The 18,635-nt window shown below is 35.4% G+C and overlaps 1 protein-coding gene across 6 annotated transcripts in view; it reads left to right on the plus strand.

Annotated features, from left to right (window-relative positions):
• Positions 1-18,635, plus strand: part of Herc1 (HECT and RLD domain containing E3 ubiquitin protein ligase family member 1) — a 166,290-nt gene that overhangs the window by 35,579 nt on the left and 112,076 nt on the right. For all 6 annotated transcript variants that reach the window (XM_031346075.1, XM_031346069.1, XM_031346071.1 and 3 more), the window contains exons 4-16: positions 1,565-1,759; positions 3,133-3,444; positions 6,110-6,206; positions 6,672-6,815; positions 8,177-8,304; positions 11,554-11,698; positions 11,904-12,075; positions 14,535-14,669; positions 14,962-15,127; positions 15,579-15,704; positions 16,994-17,215; positions 17,504-17,656; positions 17,783-17,915. In XM_031346075.1, coding sequence (XP_031201935.1) covers positions 1,565-1,759; positions 3,133-3,444; positions 6,110-6,206; positions 6,672-6,815; positions 8,177-8,304; positions 11,554-11,698; positions 11,904-12,075; positions 14,535-14,669; positions 14,962-15,127; positions 15,579-15,704; positions 16,994-17,215; positions 17,504-17,656; positions 17,783-17,915 — 2,128 coding nt within the window. The remainder of the gene's footprint in view (positions 1-1,564; positions 1,760-3,132; positions 3,445-6,109; positions 6,207-6,671; positions 6,816-8,176; positions 8,305-11,553; positions 11,699-11,903; positions 12,076-14,534; positions 14,670-14,961; positions 15,128-15,578; positions 15,705-16,993; positions 17,216-17,503; positions 17,657-17,782; positions 17,916-18,635) is intronic.

The raw sequence follows: 18,635 nt of genomic DNA on the forward strand, positions 1-18,635 counted from the left end.
AGCTGTTTACCTGTGTTCTCTTGTATTTCTTTGAGGGTGTTATTTATGTCTTTCTTAAAGTCCTGTACAGATGATAATGCTGTGTGTGTATTTCGTGGTACACTATGATCATCTACTTTGTGGTTCTTGGAGCTACGCATAGTTTGTTATGAAGGTTAAATAGGAGCTTGAGTCTTTCTCTGCAGATTTGGAGTGTTTAGAGAATCATGTTGCTGCTGGTTCTGCCATCTGATTTTTACAGAATCCTGCTTAGCAACCACCTTCCAGTTTTACTTTTAATTTAAAAGTGTGCTTTTGAATCTCATTAGTAATTTTTCTTTTTCCTCTTTTTTCTTTTTTGAGAAAAGAGGAAGGACCTTCTTACAGTACTAGGTTTTTAAATGATAAATTTCACTTTCTTGCTACCACCATCCTCCTTTTGTCTTCAGTGAAATTGCATATTCTTTGACAGGTAGTCCTGTGTCCTCACAGTCACTAGGAAAGCCTTGTCAGATCTAATGCTTTGCATTAGAGTTAAAGGTTCTGAGTAAGACTCTTCTGTCCCTTCCTGTTTAATATGTTGAGAAAAACATATTAGCTCTTTAAGATTTTTCTGTTTTACTTATGTAAAAAACCTTTAAACCACAAATTGACAATAATTACAGTCACAGTTTTAATATGTTGATTGTATTGAGTTTTTGTGTGTTAATAAAAACCAGTTGGGTGAAACTTAGTTGATGTCAGAAAATATGGAAAGCAAATACAAGGATTAATTTTAGCTCTGCTGATAGAAGATGTGAAGTTAAAATGACATTCTTCTTTCTTGCAACATCAATTTGTAAAATATTTTAAACCTTAATATTAAGTGTTAGTGTGTTTGCAGTGAGACTAATACTCTGATACAGATCCATTCCTTGGTTCAAGCAGTCAGTGGGTCACCTTGATTTCTATGCTTTGGGACAAAATAATAACATAGCTATATAATTTTGAGACAAGATCTCAATGTGTAACCCTGGCTGTCCTGGAACTCATTATGTAGACCACCTACTTCTGATTCCCAAGTTCTGGGATTAAAGGGATACCCCACCATGCCTGGTCAGTAAATGGCCTATATAACAAAGATAAACAATTTAAATATTTGTTAGAAAAAAGTAAATTGTGATTTTAACATTACATGGAATATTGTTTATTTAAGCATGAAGAAAATTTTGCATTATTGTCTTGTGTCATTTGTCAGTTCTTAATGACTATGTTAAAGAATGTACATATGAAAAAGGTAACATTTATTATGTAAAGGTGACAGGATTATTAGTGATGTTTTCTTCCTACTTTGTCTTTATGAACTTTGACTTTCTGTGAAGTTTGTATGTGAAAACATTTTACTTAAAGAGGCTTGATTATGTATGTTCTTCTTCCCATCTTAGTTATTTAGTCTGTGGTAATAAATATTTAAGCTATCTATATTTAAAGCTAGATGTGAGTAGCTTAGAGTATTAGAAGTTAAGACAGTAATTTCAGAGAATATGTAAAACTAGACTATATATTTTGGTTATTTTTTCTGTGTGTATATTTAAATTTTTAATAGGTTTGTAGAATGGCTTCTGACTACTCAAGAACATGTGCTAGCCCAGATAGCATTCAGACTGGTGATGCTCCCATTGTTTCTGAAACCTGTGAGGTATATGTTTGGGGCAGCAACAGCAGCCATCAGTTGGTAGAAGGCACACAGGAGAAAATACTACAACCCAAACTGGCTCCTAGTTTCTCTGATGCTCAGACCGTAAGTTCTCTGTATTCTTTGTGAACTGGTAGATAATGGGGTATTTATATACACTTTTGTGCCTTAAGTTATATTGAGTATATTTTTCAATGAGTAAAAATTCTTGATTGAACATTTCTTTTTTGTTTTTGGTTTTTGAGATAGCGTTTCTCTGTATAGCCCAGGCTGTCCTGGAACTCACTCTGTAGACCTGTCTGGCCTCGAACTCAGAAATCCACCTGCCTCTGCCTCCCAAGTGCTGGGGTTAAAAGCGTGCGCCACTACTGCCCAGCTCTCGATTGAACATTTCTTATCTGTGATATTTTTATATCACATCAGTTCTTCATTTTAACAGGAAATGCATTTTTGGTCTGTCATATCTTTGACACCATTTTTATATTCAAAATACTAAATTGGGACCTAGATTTTTAAAAAGCCTAGTGAAGCAGTGTATAATGGTAAACATCTTTAATGCCAATACTCAGGAGACAGAGGCCTGATCTATATAATGAGTTCCAGGCCAACCAGCACTTCAGAATAACATCCTGTTTCAAAATACCAAAAACTGAAAATTATAAATAAAAATGTAAAAAGCCTAATGAATGGTAGCAGGTTTTATTTCTGTATTCCACACAAATGATACTTAATATAAGGGACTTTTCCTTTTTTCAGAATGGCATTTCATTTTCTTACCATCAATTTTTTTTTTCTTTTTTCCCCCTTTTTATATTTGTAGTCTAAGGTAAAGCTTTATATTTTATTTTCATTAAATTGTATTTTTTCATCATGAGTATGAAATATGTGTATATATATCTTTATCTAAATGAATCTTGCTTTAATATACCTAAGGAATTTATAGAAATGTTTTTCCTTCTCCAATTATGAGAAGGATATTTGTTTTTTTTTTTTTAGATTTTTTTTGAGATTTTGTTCACTTAATACTATGTGTGTAGATGTTTTACCTCTATACACAAGTGTCTATGTATCATATAAGTACAATGCCTGTGGAAGCCAAAAGTGGATGTTGGATTCCCTGGAGCTGAAGTTAAAGACTGTTGTGAGCTCCCATGTGGGTGTTGGGAATCAAATCCAGGACCTCTGGAAGAGCAGCCAGGGCTCTTAATCCCCGAGCCATCTTTCGAGCCATCTCTCCATTGTTTCATTTTTGTCACACCCTGGTAGATAACCTTAAAGGATATATGAATTTACACTCAGCATGGAGTTACTCTGAAAATATCATTGATGTTTTCTGCTTACTGCTTTCTATGGAGGATCATGACATTTTCTCCTCTTAATGATTTCCTTTCTGCCTTTTTGACGAACCTGACCTGAAGTTTTATTTTTTGACTCTCTCAAAGCATTTTCTAACTTAAGATTCTGGTGTTCTTTTATAGATTGAAGCTGGACAGTATTGCACTTTTGTCATTTCTACAGATGGCTCTGTCAGAGCTTGTGGTAAAGGCAGCTATGGGAGACTGGGCCTCGGAGATTCCAATAATCAGTCTACCTTAAAAAAGTTAACTTTTGAGCCTCACCGGTCTATTAAGAAAGTTTCGTCATCTAAAGGCTCTGATGGTCACACTTTAGCTTTTACTACAGAAGGTGAAGTCTTCAGCTGGGGAGATGGCGACTATGGGAAACTAGGACATGGGAATAGTTCAACCCAGAAATACCCCAAGCTTATCCAGGGCCCACTACAGGGAAAGGTATGTGCTTTGGGTAACAATAAATACAGCGGTATAGTAATCGGCTATATCCGTCAGATTTTGATATATTCTTTTCTGAATTACTTCTTACCTGCCACTCTTTGTCTTACCTTTTGGTGTATATTTTATAGATTATAGTATACTTTTACATGCATCATTCAATTTTAGTTCTTTTTATTTCAACTTAAGTTTTTTACCTGTGTGTGGGGACATGTGAGGTCAACCTTGTGTGTTGTTTCTAGGACAGTATTCCACTTTTCACGATTAATTTTTTTTGGGGGCTGGAGAGATGGCACAGTACTTAAACATGCATACTGCTCTTTAGAAGATCTATGTTTTATTCTCAGCACCACATCAAGTGGCTCACGACTCCCCTGTAACCCCAGCTCACGGGATCAGTGTCTCTGGCCTCAGTAGGCTCCTGCATGCACGTGTGCACACCCCTCCCCATAATTAAAATAAAAAAAATCTATTTTTATTATTTTGCTGGGTGAAATAGTACTCACCTTTAATCCCAGAACTTTGGAGGCAGAGGCAGGTGTATCTCCTAGTTCAAGGCCAGCCTGATCTACAGAGTGGGTTCCAATATAGCCAGGGCTACACTGAGAAACCTTGTCTTAAGAAAACAAAAACCAAAATATTTATTTTGAGCATGTGAGTGTTATGTCTACATGCACATTTGTGTACTATGTCTGTATGTGTGCATGTGCACTCTTACATTCGAGTGCGTGCATACCTGATGTCTGAGGAGGCTGGAAGAGGATGTCAGATTGCTTGAAACCATGCAGGTGTTAGAAAACAAACCCAGGTCCTCTGCAAGAGCAGAAAACTTTACAGCCTAGCCATCTTTCCAGTCCTTCTGGACGGTTTCCTTCACTTCTACTTTTTTTTTTTTTTGAGACAGGGTCTCACTGATTAAGCTAAGCTGTCTGCCCATTGAGCCTCAGGATCGTCTTGTCTCTACAGTTCTAGCCATGATACGAACATGTTCTACCACTTCTGGCTTTTTACACCTTGGTCCTCATGTTTACATACAAACATTTTATAGACTGAGCCATCTCTCTAGTCCTTGAATGATGAGGAATTTAGAGTCGTTAAGTGATTGTCAAGAGTCTTATTTAAATAATTGGTGCCATTAGAAACAGAACTGTGTTCATTTTGTTTGACTTTTCTTTACAGAAGCAAGGCTTATGTGAGTTTCTATGTTTAAAATTTAAAATTTAATAACAGAATACATATAATAATTTTTTCTACCATGAGACTTTTTTTTCTAAATGGCTATCAAATAAATTCCACACAACCATGACTTGTAGTATTTTAACTTCTCAAAGTTATAAGACCCAAAGCAATGGTTTTGTAACATTCCACTACATAAACACCAGCAAATATTTGATAAGGTACAGAGTGTGTTGGGTGTAGTCCACACATCTGTAATTCCAGATAAAGATAATTAGGATTGCTTGTTTGAGGATAGTAAGCGCAGTGAAGGCAGGCCATGCCTCAATAACTGAAAAGATATTGACTATGGAGCTCTTAAGATACTTCTGATAAATAGTCTTAACAATAGGGATTTTCTGGTTCTTTTAATATTTCTTAATTCTATTGCTTTACTTAAATTCTTTTCAATATCATTTTTTCTATAACAATATAGTGTAAATATCATAGTGGAAAAATAACAGAATATTTTAAATTTATTTACAAATGAAAATCATAGAATTTTTCAGTGTTTAGAATACATTAGGTGTTCAGATTTTAAAAATGGAGTCTCACATTTAAATTTTTCTGAATTTTCATTTCCTGAGGTTTAAAAGATAGGGAGTTATTAGAGCTGACTTTTTCTGTATGCTTCTGTATAAGTAGCAGATAATATTGATCAGTATTAGAAGGTATAAGTGGTCCCTAAGGTATGTTGTAATATGTCCTTACTGCTTTGATTCTACTAATCCAGTGGTTCTTAACTGTGGGTAGCAACCCCTTTGTTGGGGTGTCATGATGCTTTCACAGGGTTTGCCTAAGACCATTGGAAAAACACATATTTACATTATAGTTCATAACAGTACCAAAATTAGTTATGAAATAGCAATGAAAGTAATTTTGTGGTTGGGGGTCATCACAACATGAGAAACTGTATGAAAGGGTCAAAGCATTACGACGTTTAAGAACCACTGTACTAATCAAAGATAATTTTTTGATGACAAAAAGGCAGTGAGAAGTTTAATGTGAAGTTTATATTCCAATTATATTAGTAATAGCCAGTATTTTTTGAGTTACTTACTAGGTAATAAATTTTACTTGGTCAGTAAAGACCAGAGGTTTTTATGTTAATCTTAGATTTAAAAAGTTGCCATTGTTTCTTGTTCTATTCTCTCCAACTCCTTCAGTAAAGACTTGATTGATGCTGTAGCATTCCTGATAGTGAGCAGACTAATGTCTTTGCTAGAAATTACAACGTCTCTTTTTGAATTGAGAAAACTTGTTCTCTTCTTTGGGTAAAAGCCAGGATTCAGGGCTCAGGGAGCAGAACATGGATTTAAGTGATTGCTTAGTCAGTGCCCTTGGTCTTGACAACTTCTATATGAATTTTGAGTAATAATACCCCTAGAGTCCCTGTGTGTATGTGTTCTAGCATTGGTATACTTATCAGATTTACTTATGTGCACTTCAGGTAGTTGTTTGTGTATCAGCTGGATACAGACATAGTGCTGCTGTCACAGAGGATGGTGAATTATATACATGGGGTGAAGGAGACTTTGGAAGATTAGGTAAGAGTCTTTAAAATTTGGAATTATTCCCACAGAGCAAAAATGATCTGTTACCAAGAATCAATGAGCACAAAGTTCATAGGCCATTTATTTTTATTAGTTTTAAACTCAAAGTAAGATATATTTCTATAGATAATTTTGTCTAGGTTTTGATGCATTATCTAAGATGTAACCAGAATTATAACCAGGCTCTGTAGAGGTTCAGAGCTAAGAAACATAACATTGTGAACTTGAATGTACTGGTCAGTGAAACACATTAAGGTAAGTGCTATGATAGAATGTTCTAAGTCCTCAGTTTGCCTGTGGTCCCCAGGTTGGGGGCAGCCTAGGAGACTAGGGAGAGCAGTTAGAGATGATTCACTTTTTTGTACTTAATTACATTTGAAAATAACTGGTAGCATATTACTTTTGTGAAATAACGATCTAGAGAAAAGGAGTTAACATTATCTCTGTGTTTTATCTAAGGTCATGGTGACAGTAACAGCCGTAACATTCCAACATTAGTAAAAGATATTAGCAATGTAGGAGAGGTTTCTTGTGGAAGTTCACATACAATTGCTTTGTCCAAAGATGGAAGAACTGTGTGGTCTTTTGGAGGAGGAGACAATGGTATGTAGAAAATATCTATTGGTAGCTTTGGGCTTTTTTTTTTTTTAAAAATTGAAGGAAAAAAAATCCTTTTCAAGTATGTATACCTAGTATAGAAAAACTCAAATGTAGATGAACAGACATAAAAACAAATTATTTCTTTCATTGTTACAGTAGTTCTTTAACTATTGTTAACATATTGGTAACAGATTTCTAAATATATGTCCATTTATGCATGTCTTTTTAAAAGCCAAAGTAGGCCTGTATAGCTCATATGTATTATTTTTATAATTTGTTGGGTATAATATAGCAATATTTTATGGATATCAGTAAAGAAGTCACTATGCTACATTTTAAAAAGGCCCAGAGTAATATTATATTTATCTGTAGGACAATTTATAAAAATAAGTTTCTCATTGTTGGGTAACAAGATGTCCCCTCGTAGTTTTTTCCCCCTAATGTTAAAACCAATGTTTTTTTCTCCCTGCCCCAACCATGTGGCAATACAGTAAGGCTATCAGTGAAATAGACAAAACAAAGCCCACCTCATGAGTGAGCAGATCTTTGCCCACTTTGTTACTCTGTCAGCGGTGTACACAGAGATCAGCAATAATACAATCTTATTAAAAATAAGATAATTGTAGCCAGGTGTGACAGTGCTCTCTTGCTGTTCCTAGATTTCCACAGCTGAGGCCAGAGGGTTTGAAAGTTACCGGGTATCAGGAACTTGTCTCAATAAAGAAAAACTAAACCAAACAAAAAAACCTTAAAAAATAATTTATTTAATGAAAGTAATATAATGTAATTTACATTTTGTTGATTTCTGGTGGGATTGCATTGATATGTTAGCCATTTTCCTTCTCTTTCAGTAATTTTCCATATTTTCTGTTTTATGTACTATTGTATCAAGCAACTCACATCATCTGTTACAAATCCCACACCCTCTTGTGGACTCTCTGGAAATTCACATGTATATGTTCAAACACACACACACACACACACACACTTTAAAAAGTTTTTTAATTCTAAAAAAGGAAAAAGAAATATGGCTTAAAGGGGGACAAAGAAAGAAAATTATTTTGTGTCTTTTTAAAGTAGCTTTTTTTTGGATTTTTGAAACAGGGTTTCTCTGTGTAGCCCTGGTAAAGTAGCTTTTATTGAATAAGATGCAAAAGGCTATTAGTTATTGATTCTTACCTTTCTTGAAACAAACATGTCCATTTGTTAATGTCTTCTGCTATCAGGAACTTACAGCTTTCTAAGTCTGTCAGGTCATTGCTGTAAGAATTCAAATACTTTATTAAATTTAGTGCTTAAAAAAGAAGAATGTACTTAAGTTGCCTAACTTGAAAAATTTTTTTTTTTTTTTTTAATGTATGTAGGCAAACTTGGCCATGGTGATACCAACAGAGTATATAAACCTAAAGTTATTGAAGCTTTACAAGGAATGTTTATTCGCAAAGTTTGTGCTGGGAGCCAGTCTTCACTTGCTTTGACATCAACAGGGCAGGTAAGACTGAGGAATAAACATGCATAAGAGTATTTCAGTGGACTAGGCAAAAGCAAAACGTTTTAGCCTTGACTGTCCTGGAACTCAGAGATCTTCCTGCCTGTGCCTCCTAGGGGCTGTGATAAAAGCTGTGTGCTACCACTGCCCAGCTAAGAAAAAGATTTTAAGACAACATAATAAGAAAAATAATACTTAATTTTGTTTCAAATATAACAGATGAAAATGAGCCAGGTTTTCTTACCTGCTTGTGTGGTCTGGATATATTTTCTTTTAGCACCCTGCTCTTTGAAGTAAGTTGATAAAATAAATTCATCTAGTGCTTAGAACCTTATAATCCTCTCACCCAAATCATCAAGGATCCTCAGAGACTCCTTCCTGTTAAAGAATAGTAGGAGGCACAAAACAAAAACTTGAGGGGACAGTGATAGGAACTAAAAAAGATGTTCAAAAAGAAGGTAAAAAGAACACCTTCAGATGGAAAGTGGTGGTACCAAAAGAGGACCAGGCACAGTGAAGAATAGTGATAATGTTTTTTTCCTCGAGTTTATCAGCCACTTTGGACTTGAATGTAGGAGTCCATTGTATGCTAGGCTGACGTAGATGACCAGCAAAGCGGAAATTCACATTTAATTTAGTTATTTTTTTGAAAGACTCGATTCCATATGCTCAAAAATATAATACAAACTATTCATTTTATTTTATTGTAGAGTCAATTGCATACTTCAATACTTTGGTATAAAAACATGGTCTTTCATGTGTTCTTCCTAGTAGGTTTTGTAGTAAGAATCCATAGATTGAAACCAGCAAGTGCTCACTTGATTTATATCCACAAGCAAATCTTAGACTTCCCTTCAGTGTCATATGCTCCATTTTATGAAAGAGGAAATATTTCTGCTTTGTGTACCAGATGGTTGTATAAGATAATTATTCATATTTATATAAGATAATTATTTGTATTTAAAGTTTTTTGTTTAACTCTTGGTAGATAATAAACAGTAAATCTGTTATATTCCAAAGGAAATTATGTATCATGGCCATATTAGGTTATATGAAGTCCAGTGTGTATGTTTACAGAAATAAAGTGGAAGAAATACTTTGATGAGCCATTCTGTTTACTATTAATACCTGTGGAGCTTTTCAATCCATTTGTCTCAGTTCCTTCAGGCCTACCAAGTGGTTCTTTTCTACTAAATATAACTCTTAAGTTTAAATGAAGGTAATTTATTTTCATATGGCATGATATAATGCCTAAAATGCAAGACAAGTAATCTGTCTGTGTGTGTGTGTGTGTGTGTGTGTGTGTGTGTTATAGTTCTAGGGATCAAATCTGGGAATTTTGGATGCTAAGCAAGTTCTGTACCAACTGAGCTACAAATGTTCTTAATCTAGTGCTCAGCTAAAAGAATATTTGAAAGAAAACTCAGAGGGCATTACTGAAAACTGTTGGACTTTGAATCTGTCTTAGTTTGGGTTTCCACTGCTATGAGGAGACACCATGACCAAAGGAACTTTTATAAAGGAAAATATTTAATTGGGGCTGGCTTACAGTTTCAGAGGTTTAGTCCATAATCATCATGGTGGAAAGCATGGTAGCTTAGGCAGACATGTTGCTAGAGAGGAATCTGAGAGTTCTACATCTTGGTCCATAGACAGCAGAAGGAGACTCTTTCACACTGGGTGGAACTTGAATTTAGGAGACCTTCAAGCCTGCTCCCACAGTGACATACTTCCTTCAACAAGATCACACCTACTTCAACAAGGCTATACCTCCTAATAGTGCCATTCCCCATGGGCCAAGCAAGCTTTCAAACACATGAGTCTATGGGTCCTATACCTAGTTAGACCACCACAGAGTCATTTAGAGTCTTAGTAATATCTTCTTCCGTGTTTAGTTCTTAATCTTTGTTTGAATAGACCTTTGCTGTGCTGGAGTTCTCTTACACTCTGTACTTAAGTTCGTTTTCTGATAACTGGTATAAATGTATGGTCTTTTCTTTTGAAGAAGAAATCTAACTTGACCTTACTAGTCTTACCTAAAATAATTTGAAGATAAAACAAAAATAATAGCCATAAAAAAGCCTTTATGGCATAAAGAAAAGAGTGAATAGAATTTTATCAAAGCCAGAGGAAAGAGGAAGTTATTAGGTTTGCTGACTTGTTGCATTGCCTTATTGGCGGACATTCCTCCTTTCATCTTCCTCTTTTCTTTGTGCATGTTGTCCTGGACAGCTAAGTCAGCTACTAATCATTTTGTTGTTAGTAACACATAAAGATGTTCAGGGGAGCTATCTTGACTTCTGATTCACAAATTCTTTGTTTGTGAGAATTAAGATCAGTTTTGGGATTCATGTTATCAATTTTAAATTTTCATTCCTTGCTCTCGTCTACCATGTAAGAAACATGTAAATGGAAGTTTTTTTGTTTGCTTGTTTTGTTTCTTTTGAGACAAGCTTTTTCTGTGTAGCCCTGGAAGTCCTAGAACTCACTCTGTAGAGGCTGGCCTCAGACTCAGAGATCTGCCTTCTTCTGCCTCTCAAGTGCTGAGGTTAAAGGCCTGTGCCACCACCATCCGGCAATAACTAGAAGTTTTAAGGTATTATTTCCATAATTGCTTAGATTGGACAGTTTTTGCCAAGTGCAAGCCAGTTAGTGGTAACTTTAGCAGTTTAGCAGTTTTAGACTCTCCTGTCTTTCATTTTACCTGTGACCAGTTTATTTTCATCCTAGCTGCTCATCTGTTTATACACTGGGTGTTTAAAAATAGTACAATAAATGACAGTGACCTTTTTCTTTTTTGGGGGATCTGGGGGGAGTGTCCCAGACGTGGTTTGAAACTCTGTAGACCAGACTGACCTTGAACTTACAGAGAACTGCCTTCTGTGTGCTAGGATTAAAGGCGTGCACAACCATAGCGTGGATTTTTTTTTTTTATTTTTTTTAATGAAACAAGGTGAAGATAATTTGCTAAGAAGTGATTACTATTTTCTTGGGTGTGCTAATGGTTTAGTATTTCTATTTTTTATGTCTGTATTTTAGAGATAATTGGGAATAATCACATGAGGCAGTTAACCTCTATTATATTTGCTTTCCAGCTGTCTTGTTGATTAGTCTCCTGAGGGTACAATGACCATCTTTAAAATGATTAAAACATTAAATGTTATTTTAATATCAGAAAGGTACCACAACTTGATAATTTCAGTTAGCAGTCTACTTCAGGAGCTTATGTGTTTTGTGTTTCTGTCTTTTCAGGTCTACGCGTGGGGCTGTGGGGCTTGTCTAGGTTGTGGCTCTTCAGAAGCCACTGCTTTGAGACCCAAGCTCATTGAAGAATTGGCTGCCACCAGAATAGTTGATATTTCTATTGGAGATAGTCATTGTTTGTCTCTTTCTCATGGTAAAGTCAAGTTTGTTTGTCTTAGTATTTTAAGTAGCATCTTTATAGACTAAGCACAAACTTTCAATTCTTCTGTCTTAGCCTCTGTTAGTGCAGGGATTATAAGTGGTCTACATCATTAGTTTTTTAAAAAATATTATCAATTATTCTTTTTTGTAAGTATGTTACATTTAAATATAATTTTTATACTTTGTCTTATTTTTAGATAATGAAGTTTATGCCTGGGGCAATAACTCCATGGGACAATGTGGCCAGGGAAATTCAACAGGTCCTATTACTAAACCAAAGAAAGTGAGTGGCTTAGATGGCATAGCTATTCAGCAGATCTCAGCTGGAACATCACATAGTTTGGCATGGACTGCTCTCCCTAGGGACAGGTACGTGCTATATACTTAAATATGCTTGTGATATTTTTTTTAAAAAAATATACTTTCCTATATTTAGGACTTTGAATGTCCTAAAATCGAGTCAGTATTACATAATGTACTTCAGAAGGTAAATAATTAAATTAAATATTAATAATAATAATAGTGTATTAAAATTAATTTCTAAATAGTACAGATTTTGATAGTAAGTATATTGGTCCCATGTTTAACAGAATGACACATAGATCTCTACAATAAGTATAAGGTACATACTACTCTGTTGCTGTTCATGGTAACATACCTTGTCTGTGTCAAGGTTATTGGGAGTGGATATTGGTTTTATCTTAAGATTTCTTTCTTTTGTAAAATTATTCATGTGAAAAGTAAACAGTGGCTCTTCACAAAGCTTTCATGTATACATACTCAAGTTAATTTAAAGTCATTTAGAGTTGTATCAAAAAAATTTTTTATATAGGTAATTGTGTTAATATCTTTGCCTACTTTAACAAATTATATAAATACCTTAAAAGGGGAAAGGATTTACTTTGGTTTACATATATCAGTCTATCATCTTCTGGCTCCATTGCCTTGGCCTGAAGTCAGGCAGAACATTATGGCACAACAGAACAGCCCACCTCATTTCAATATTGTATTTACAAGTCTTCAACACATGAGTCTTTGGGCAGAACAGTTCATATGCAACCATACAAGAGTATAACAGTAGTATTGCTAAATTTAGAATAAAATTTAATGTGATTTTTAAGAATAATTAATATATATGCAATTTAAAGCATATATAATTTCTGGTATTGACTCTGTTATCATAGAAATAACATTTAGGTCTCTTTTCATGTATATTGAGGTTACATATATTTCAAAATGAAGAAGCTGTATTTAAGATACTTGTCTTCTCATTTTGAATTCTCTGTCTTTAGAGAATGAATTCAAAGTTAAGTACCAAGCTGAGGAGATGACTGAGTCAGTGAATTGTTTGCCTGGCAAGTATGAGGACCTGAGTTCAGTCTCTTGTCCCATGTAAAAGCCAAGTGCTGCAGTACATGTCTTTAATCTTGATGCTGAGGTTGTGGTAGGGGGCATGGATGGATGGCTGGAGTTCACTGTCCGGCCTCTTTTGCCAAATTAATGAGCTCTAGTTTCAGTGAAAGACCCTGTCTCCAAAAATAAGGTAGAGAGCAACTGAGGAAGACACTGGTCATCAATTTCTGCTCTCCTCACACATGTAGACCCACATGCACACACATGAACACATACTGTGTGTGTATAATATTACACACACAGTTTAATATCTCCATATTAAGAGGAAATAAACTAAGCTCAGTACTAGGCTTTATTGACTTAAAACATTTGTTTAATATCATTGCCTTTTGGTTGGATTTCTTTGTAAAACAACAAATTACTCAAAAATAACAAAACAAAATGAAAAACAAGGCAAAACAACCCCCCTGCCCCAAAAGCCCAGTTGCTATACTTTTTTTTAAAAAGATTTATTTATTTATTTTTTATTAGATTTTTTTCTTTATTTACAACATCTCCTTTCCCAAGTTCCCCTCTCCCCCAAAAATAAAATAAAATAAAATAAAAAAACAAACCCCTGTTCCATCCCACCTCTCCCTGCTCACCAACCCACCCTCTGGCCCTGGCATTCCCCTACACTGGGGCATAGAACCTTCACAGGGTCAAGGTCCTCTTCTCCCATTGATGACCAACTTGGCCATCCTCTGCTATACATATGCTGCTGGAGCCATTAGTCCCACCATGTGTACTCTTTGGTTGGTGTTTTAGTCCCTGAGAGCTCTGAGGGTACTTGTTAGTTCATATTGTTGTTCGTCCTAAGAGGCTGCAAACCTTTCAGCTCCTTAGGTCCTTTCTCTAGCTCCTTCATTGGGGATCCTGTACTCAGTTCAATGGATGGCTGTGAGTCTCTACTTCTGTATAAGTAGGGTACTGTCAGAGCCTCTCAGGAGACAGCTATATCAGGCTCCTGTCATCCAGCACTTGCTGGCATCCACAATAGTGTCTGGATTTGATGATTGAATATGGGAAGGATTCCCAAGTGGAACAGTCTCTGAATTGTCCTTCCTTTAGTCTCTGCTCCATAGTTGGTCCCTACAACTCCTTCCATGGGTATTCTGTTTCCCCTTTTAAGAAGGAATGAAGTATCCACACTTGGGTCTTCCTTCTTCTTGAGTTTCTTATGGTTTGTGGTTTGGACCTGGAGAATATCATCCTGAGTGAGGTAACCCAATCACAAAAGAACACACATGGTATGTATTCTCTAATAAGTGGATATTAGCCCAGAAGATTGGAATACATAAAGTATATACTTTTAAATCAAGGAAGCTGTTTAGTTTTGTTTTGTTCTTCCCCACTAGGTCTTGTTCTTTATTTTTGATTATGTGTAGCAGTTTCATTATAAGGCTGTTGGATACTTTCCTTATGCTTCCTTCTAGACAAGTTGTTGCATGGCACAGGCCTTATTGTGTAGATCTTGAAGAGAGTACCTTCTCACATCTGCGATCTTTTCTTGAGAGATACTGTGATAAAATAAACAGTGAGGTTCCCCCACTGCCTTTCCCTTCATCAAGGTATGTTGTAGATACTTACACATTCATATGTATTAATTGCTGTTTTCAATCTTTTATTTATTCTTTTTTGTTTTTCTCCAAATTACATGTCTTCTTTGTAAGTTAGAAAAGAACTAAACTTTTATTAATAACTTTATGATATTTAAAGGTTATATATAATTTCATAAATGATGTTTTAAAATTTTCATTGGTCATCACTTGGCAATTTTTAAAGAGAAAAAATATTCCTTAAACTGTATATTATATTACAGTTTTATGCTTCAAAAGTTCACACCAGCTTGTTTTGTTTCAGGGAACACCATAATTTTCTTAAACTGTGCCTGAAGTTACTTTCAAATCACCTAGCTCTGGCCCTGGCGGGAGGGGTTGCTACCAGTATTCTTGGGAGACAGGCAGGTCCACTTCGAAATTTGCTCTTCAGGCTGATGGATTCCACTGTCCCAGATGAAATCCAAGAGGTAAGAGAAAAGAACCTGTGGCCTGCAGCCATAGTTAGATGATAGTCAGTAGTACACTAGACACTATCAATTGCAGTTTTTATGTGTTTAGACCAGGCTAGCCTGGAAGTCAGAGACCCAGCTGCTTCTTCCTACCAAGTGCTGGATTAAAGGCGTGAGCCATCATGTTCTTAAACCCTCTAAACTAAAAGAAGGTTTACAGGCTTTCAGTTCACACTTGGCACCTTTAGACTTGTGTAATCCCAGAAGTTAGTGCATTCACTTTTCATATGTTGCTATTAGAAAAAGAAGATCTTCACTGATCTTTCCCCTCTCCTCCCCTCCCCTCCCTTCACTTCCTCCCCTCTCCTCTCCTTCCCTCTCCTTCCCTCTCCTCTCCTCTCCTCTCCTCTCCTCTCCTCTCCTCTCCTCTCTCTCTGTTTTTTTATTTGGTTTTGCTTTTGGATATTAGGTGGTAATTGAAACACTCTCAGTTGGAGCAACCATGCTGTTACCTCCATTACGAGAACGGATGGAATTACTTCATTCTCTTTTACCCCAAGGACCTGATAGATGGGAAAGCTTATCCAAAGGACAGGTAAGCCTTTCTATGTAGATAAACCATTCACAGCCAGGAAATAGGACTGAGAGGAAAATAAAGTAAATTAAGTGTCATCTTTTCACAAATATGCTTGGTAGTTGCAGTGCATCCTGATTATTTGATGGTGTATGTTGGAAGAATTGTTGGATGTCTAATGACCTGAAATGATACACATGATGATTTAGTAGGTTACTTGGAGTCTGTTCTTAGAGTCATGATTCACTTTTCTAGTGTTAATTATGGTGTCAAGCTAGATACCCTTCTTTTAGTGAAGTGCTGAGTTGAAACCTATTGCTGTTAGTCCCATGCCTAGAGGTGCTTATCTGAAAAGGAAAAGGTCATTAGCAAAAAGTATTTGAGGTGTGAGTATGCTTATTTTTAATTTTTATTGTTTAAATACCTGAAAATAAATGCTTTGCTGAGCTAAGTAGAAGAGTTAATTGTAGAGCTATAGATTTGAGGGGAAACATGGTATTTACTGGCAGTATAATGTCCACAGATGCTTTTCAGTAAATATTTTGCATAGTTTAAATTACAAGTGATTTCTTTTAAACATTAGAATAAGCAGTTCTCATCAGTAGTTTTGTAGAATAACATGAGTATAATTTACTTATTGGAGTTTTCTACTGATACTTATACTGCTTAAATTATTATATACATTACTTTAGCTAGAATTTTAGCTGTTCATTATAAAAGATGAGATTAAAAGTCTATTACATTTTTTCAAATGGTACTAACTGAATAGTTTTTCCTATAATTATGTACTTCCTGGGCTGGAGAAATGGTTAAGAGTACCAGCTGCTCTTCCAGAGGTCCTAAGTTCAATTCTCAGGAACCATATGGTGGCTCACAACCATCTGTAATAGGATGTGATGCCCTCTTTTGGTGTGTCTGAAGACAGCTATAGTGTACTCATATACATTAATAAATCTTAAAAAAAAAATGTTTATGGGCTAGAGAGATGGCTCAGTGATTAAGAGCACTGGCTGCTTTTCCAGAGGTCCTGAGTTCAAATCCCAGAAAACATCTGGTGGCTCACAACCATCTGTAATGAGATTTGATGCCCTCTTCTGGTGCGTCTGAAGACAGCTACTGTGTACTTATATACATAAAATGAATAAATAAATCTTTAAAAAATGATTTGTTAAAAAATGTTTATATGCTTCTTGAACATTGTTTATCAAGCAAGTAAGTACATTAATTAACAGTATAGTTTTTGTCCTAAATTTTTTTCTCTTCTAATGCATGTTATCCTAATTATATGTTTCTTTTTCATTGTTGTTTAGAGAATGCAACTGGATATAATTCTGACAAGTTTACAAGATCATACCCACGTAGCCTCCCTTCTTGGCTATAGCTCACCTTCCGATGCTGCTGACCTTTCGACTGTGTGCATGGGATATGGAAACCTGTCAGATCAGCCATATGGTCCTCAGTCCTGCCATCCCGACACTCATCTGGCCGAAATTTTAATGAAGACTCTCTTAAGAAATTTAGGGTTTTATACGGTACCTTGCTTTTTCAATATATTAAGAAAAGAATAAAGGGGTAAGGATCTTTTTAGGTCAAAGTATTGTAACATGTAAACAATATAAATAAAATTTTAGATTTCCTTCTCCAAAGGTAGAAACATGTCAGATTTGAAATACTGTGGTGGCCAAGTAATATGTAACTTAAAATTATAAAATGACATATTAAAATTTTATCAAGTGTTTCTCATTTAATAAAGAAGAATAAACATAAAAATAGTTTTATAAACATACTTAAAATATAATCTTCATTATGTGTCATTTTAGGATCAAGCATTTGGAGAGCTAGAAAAGAATAGTGATAAATACCTTCTTGGAACATCATCTTCAGAGAACAGCCAGCCTGCTCATCTTCATGAACTACTATGTTCATTACAGAAACAACTGCTTGCTTTTTGCCACATTAATAATGTTACTGAGGTATGAATTCTATGCTTTTCATGATGCTCTACTAGGAACATACAACGCAGATAGTTGGGGATGCCATATTATTTTTGTACTTTGGATCTTTTTGAGTAGTAATTTAAGCATTTTTTTTCTTTGCAGAACTCAAGCAGTGTGGCATTGCTTCATAAACATCTTCAACTTTTGCTGCCTCATGCCACAGATATTTATTCACGCTCTGCAAATTTGTTAAAAGAAAGTCCTTGGAATGGCAGTGTTGGAGAAAAATTGAGAGGTGAGTTTGATGTTGACTTTTACATTTAACCAGCGGTTAGAAAGCAAAAGTCATTGAACTTTTCCAATAGTTCAAGAGGGCCTGATAACCTCTATGTGGAGGAGAAATGATCCTGAGTTTCATTTTTATATGTTGTTTCCTTTCATCTTGGTTTAGGGGTGATGATGTAACAGTGATTGATCTTGAAGGATTCTAATTATCTCAATAGATATAATTTAAAGGCATTAGGTGATATAAACTCAAACAATTAATTTATAATATAAAGTAACATTTTTATTTTCAGCATATTTTGTCTGTATTATGCCTTTCTTCCTTTTTTTTCAAGACAGGGTCTTCTGCTGTAGAATATGCTGTTCTCAATCTCAAAGCAATCCTTCTGATGCAGTCTTCCACCAAAGGTTGTGGGTCATTATCACACCCCGTCTAATTTCCGTCTTGAAGTGCCTTCTTCCGTGGGCTTTCTTTTGTGTAATACAGTCCAGCTTTTTCTTACCCATCTCGACAATGGTTTTCTGGGACTTCATGAATGATTTTCCTCTCTTACTTTGGATATGCCCTTCTGCATTGGGATCCTCTAAATTTTGCTTTTAATATTCTTTCCATTCTGAATAGGCTCATCTAGTCTAAGTGTCTTTAACAACCATGCATGTGTTCCTATGTTTCCACCTAGCTGAGGACTTTCCCAGGCACCAGAGCCTCTCTAGTTGTCTACTGAACATT

This window comes from Mastomys coucha, unplaced genomic scaffold (genome assembly GCF_008632895.1).
Source record: "Mastomys coucha isolate ucsf_1 unplaced genomic scaffold, UCSF_Mcou_1 pScaffold23, whole genome shotgun sequence".
Classification (NCBI taxonomy): Eukaryota; Metazoa; Chordata; class Mammalia; order Rodentia; family Muridae; genus Mastomys; species Mastomys coucha.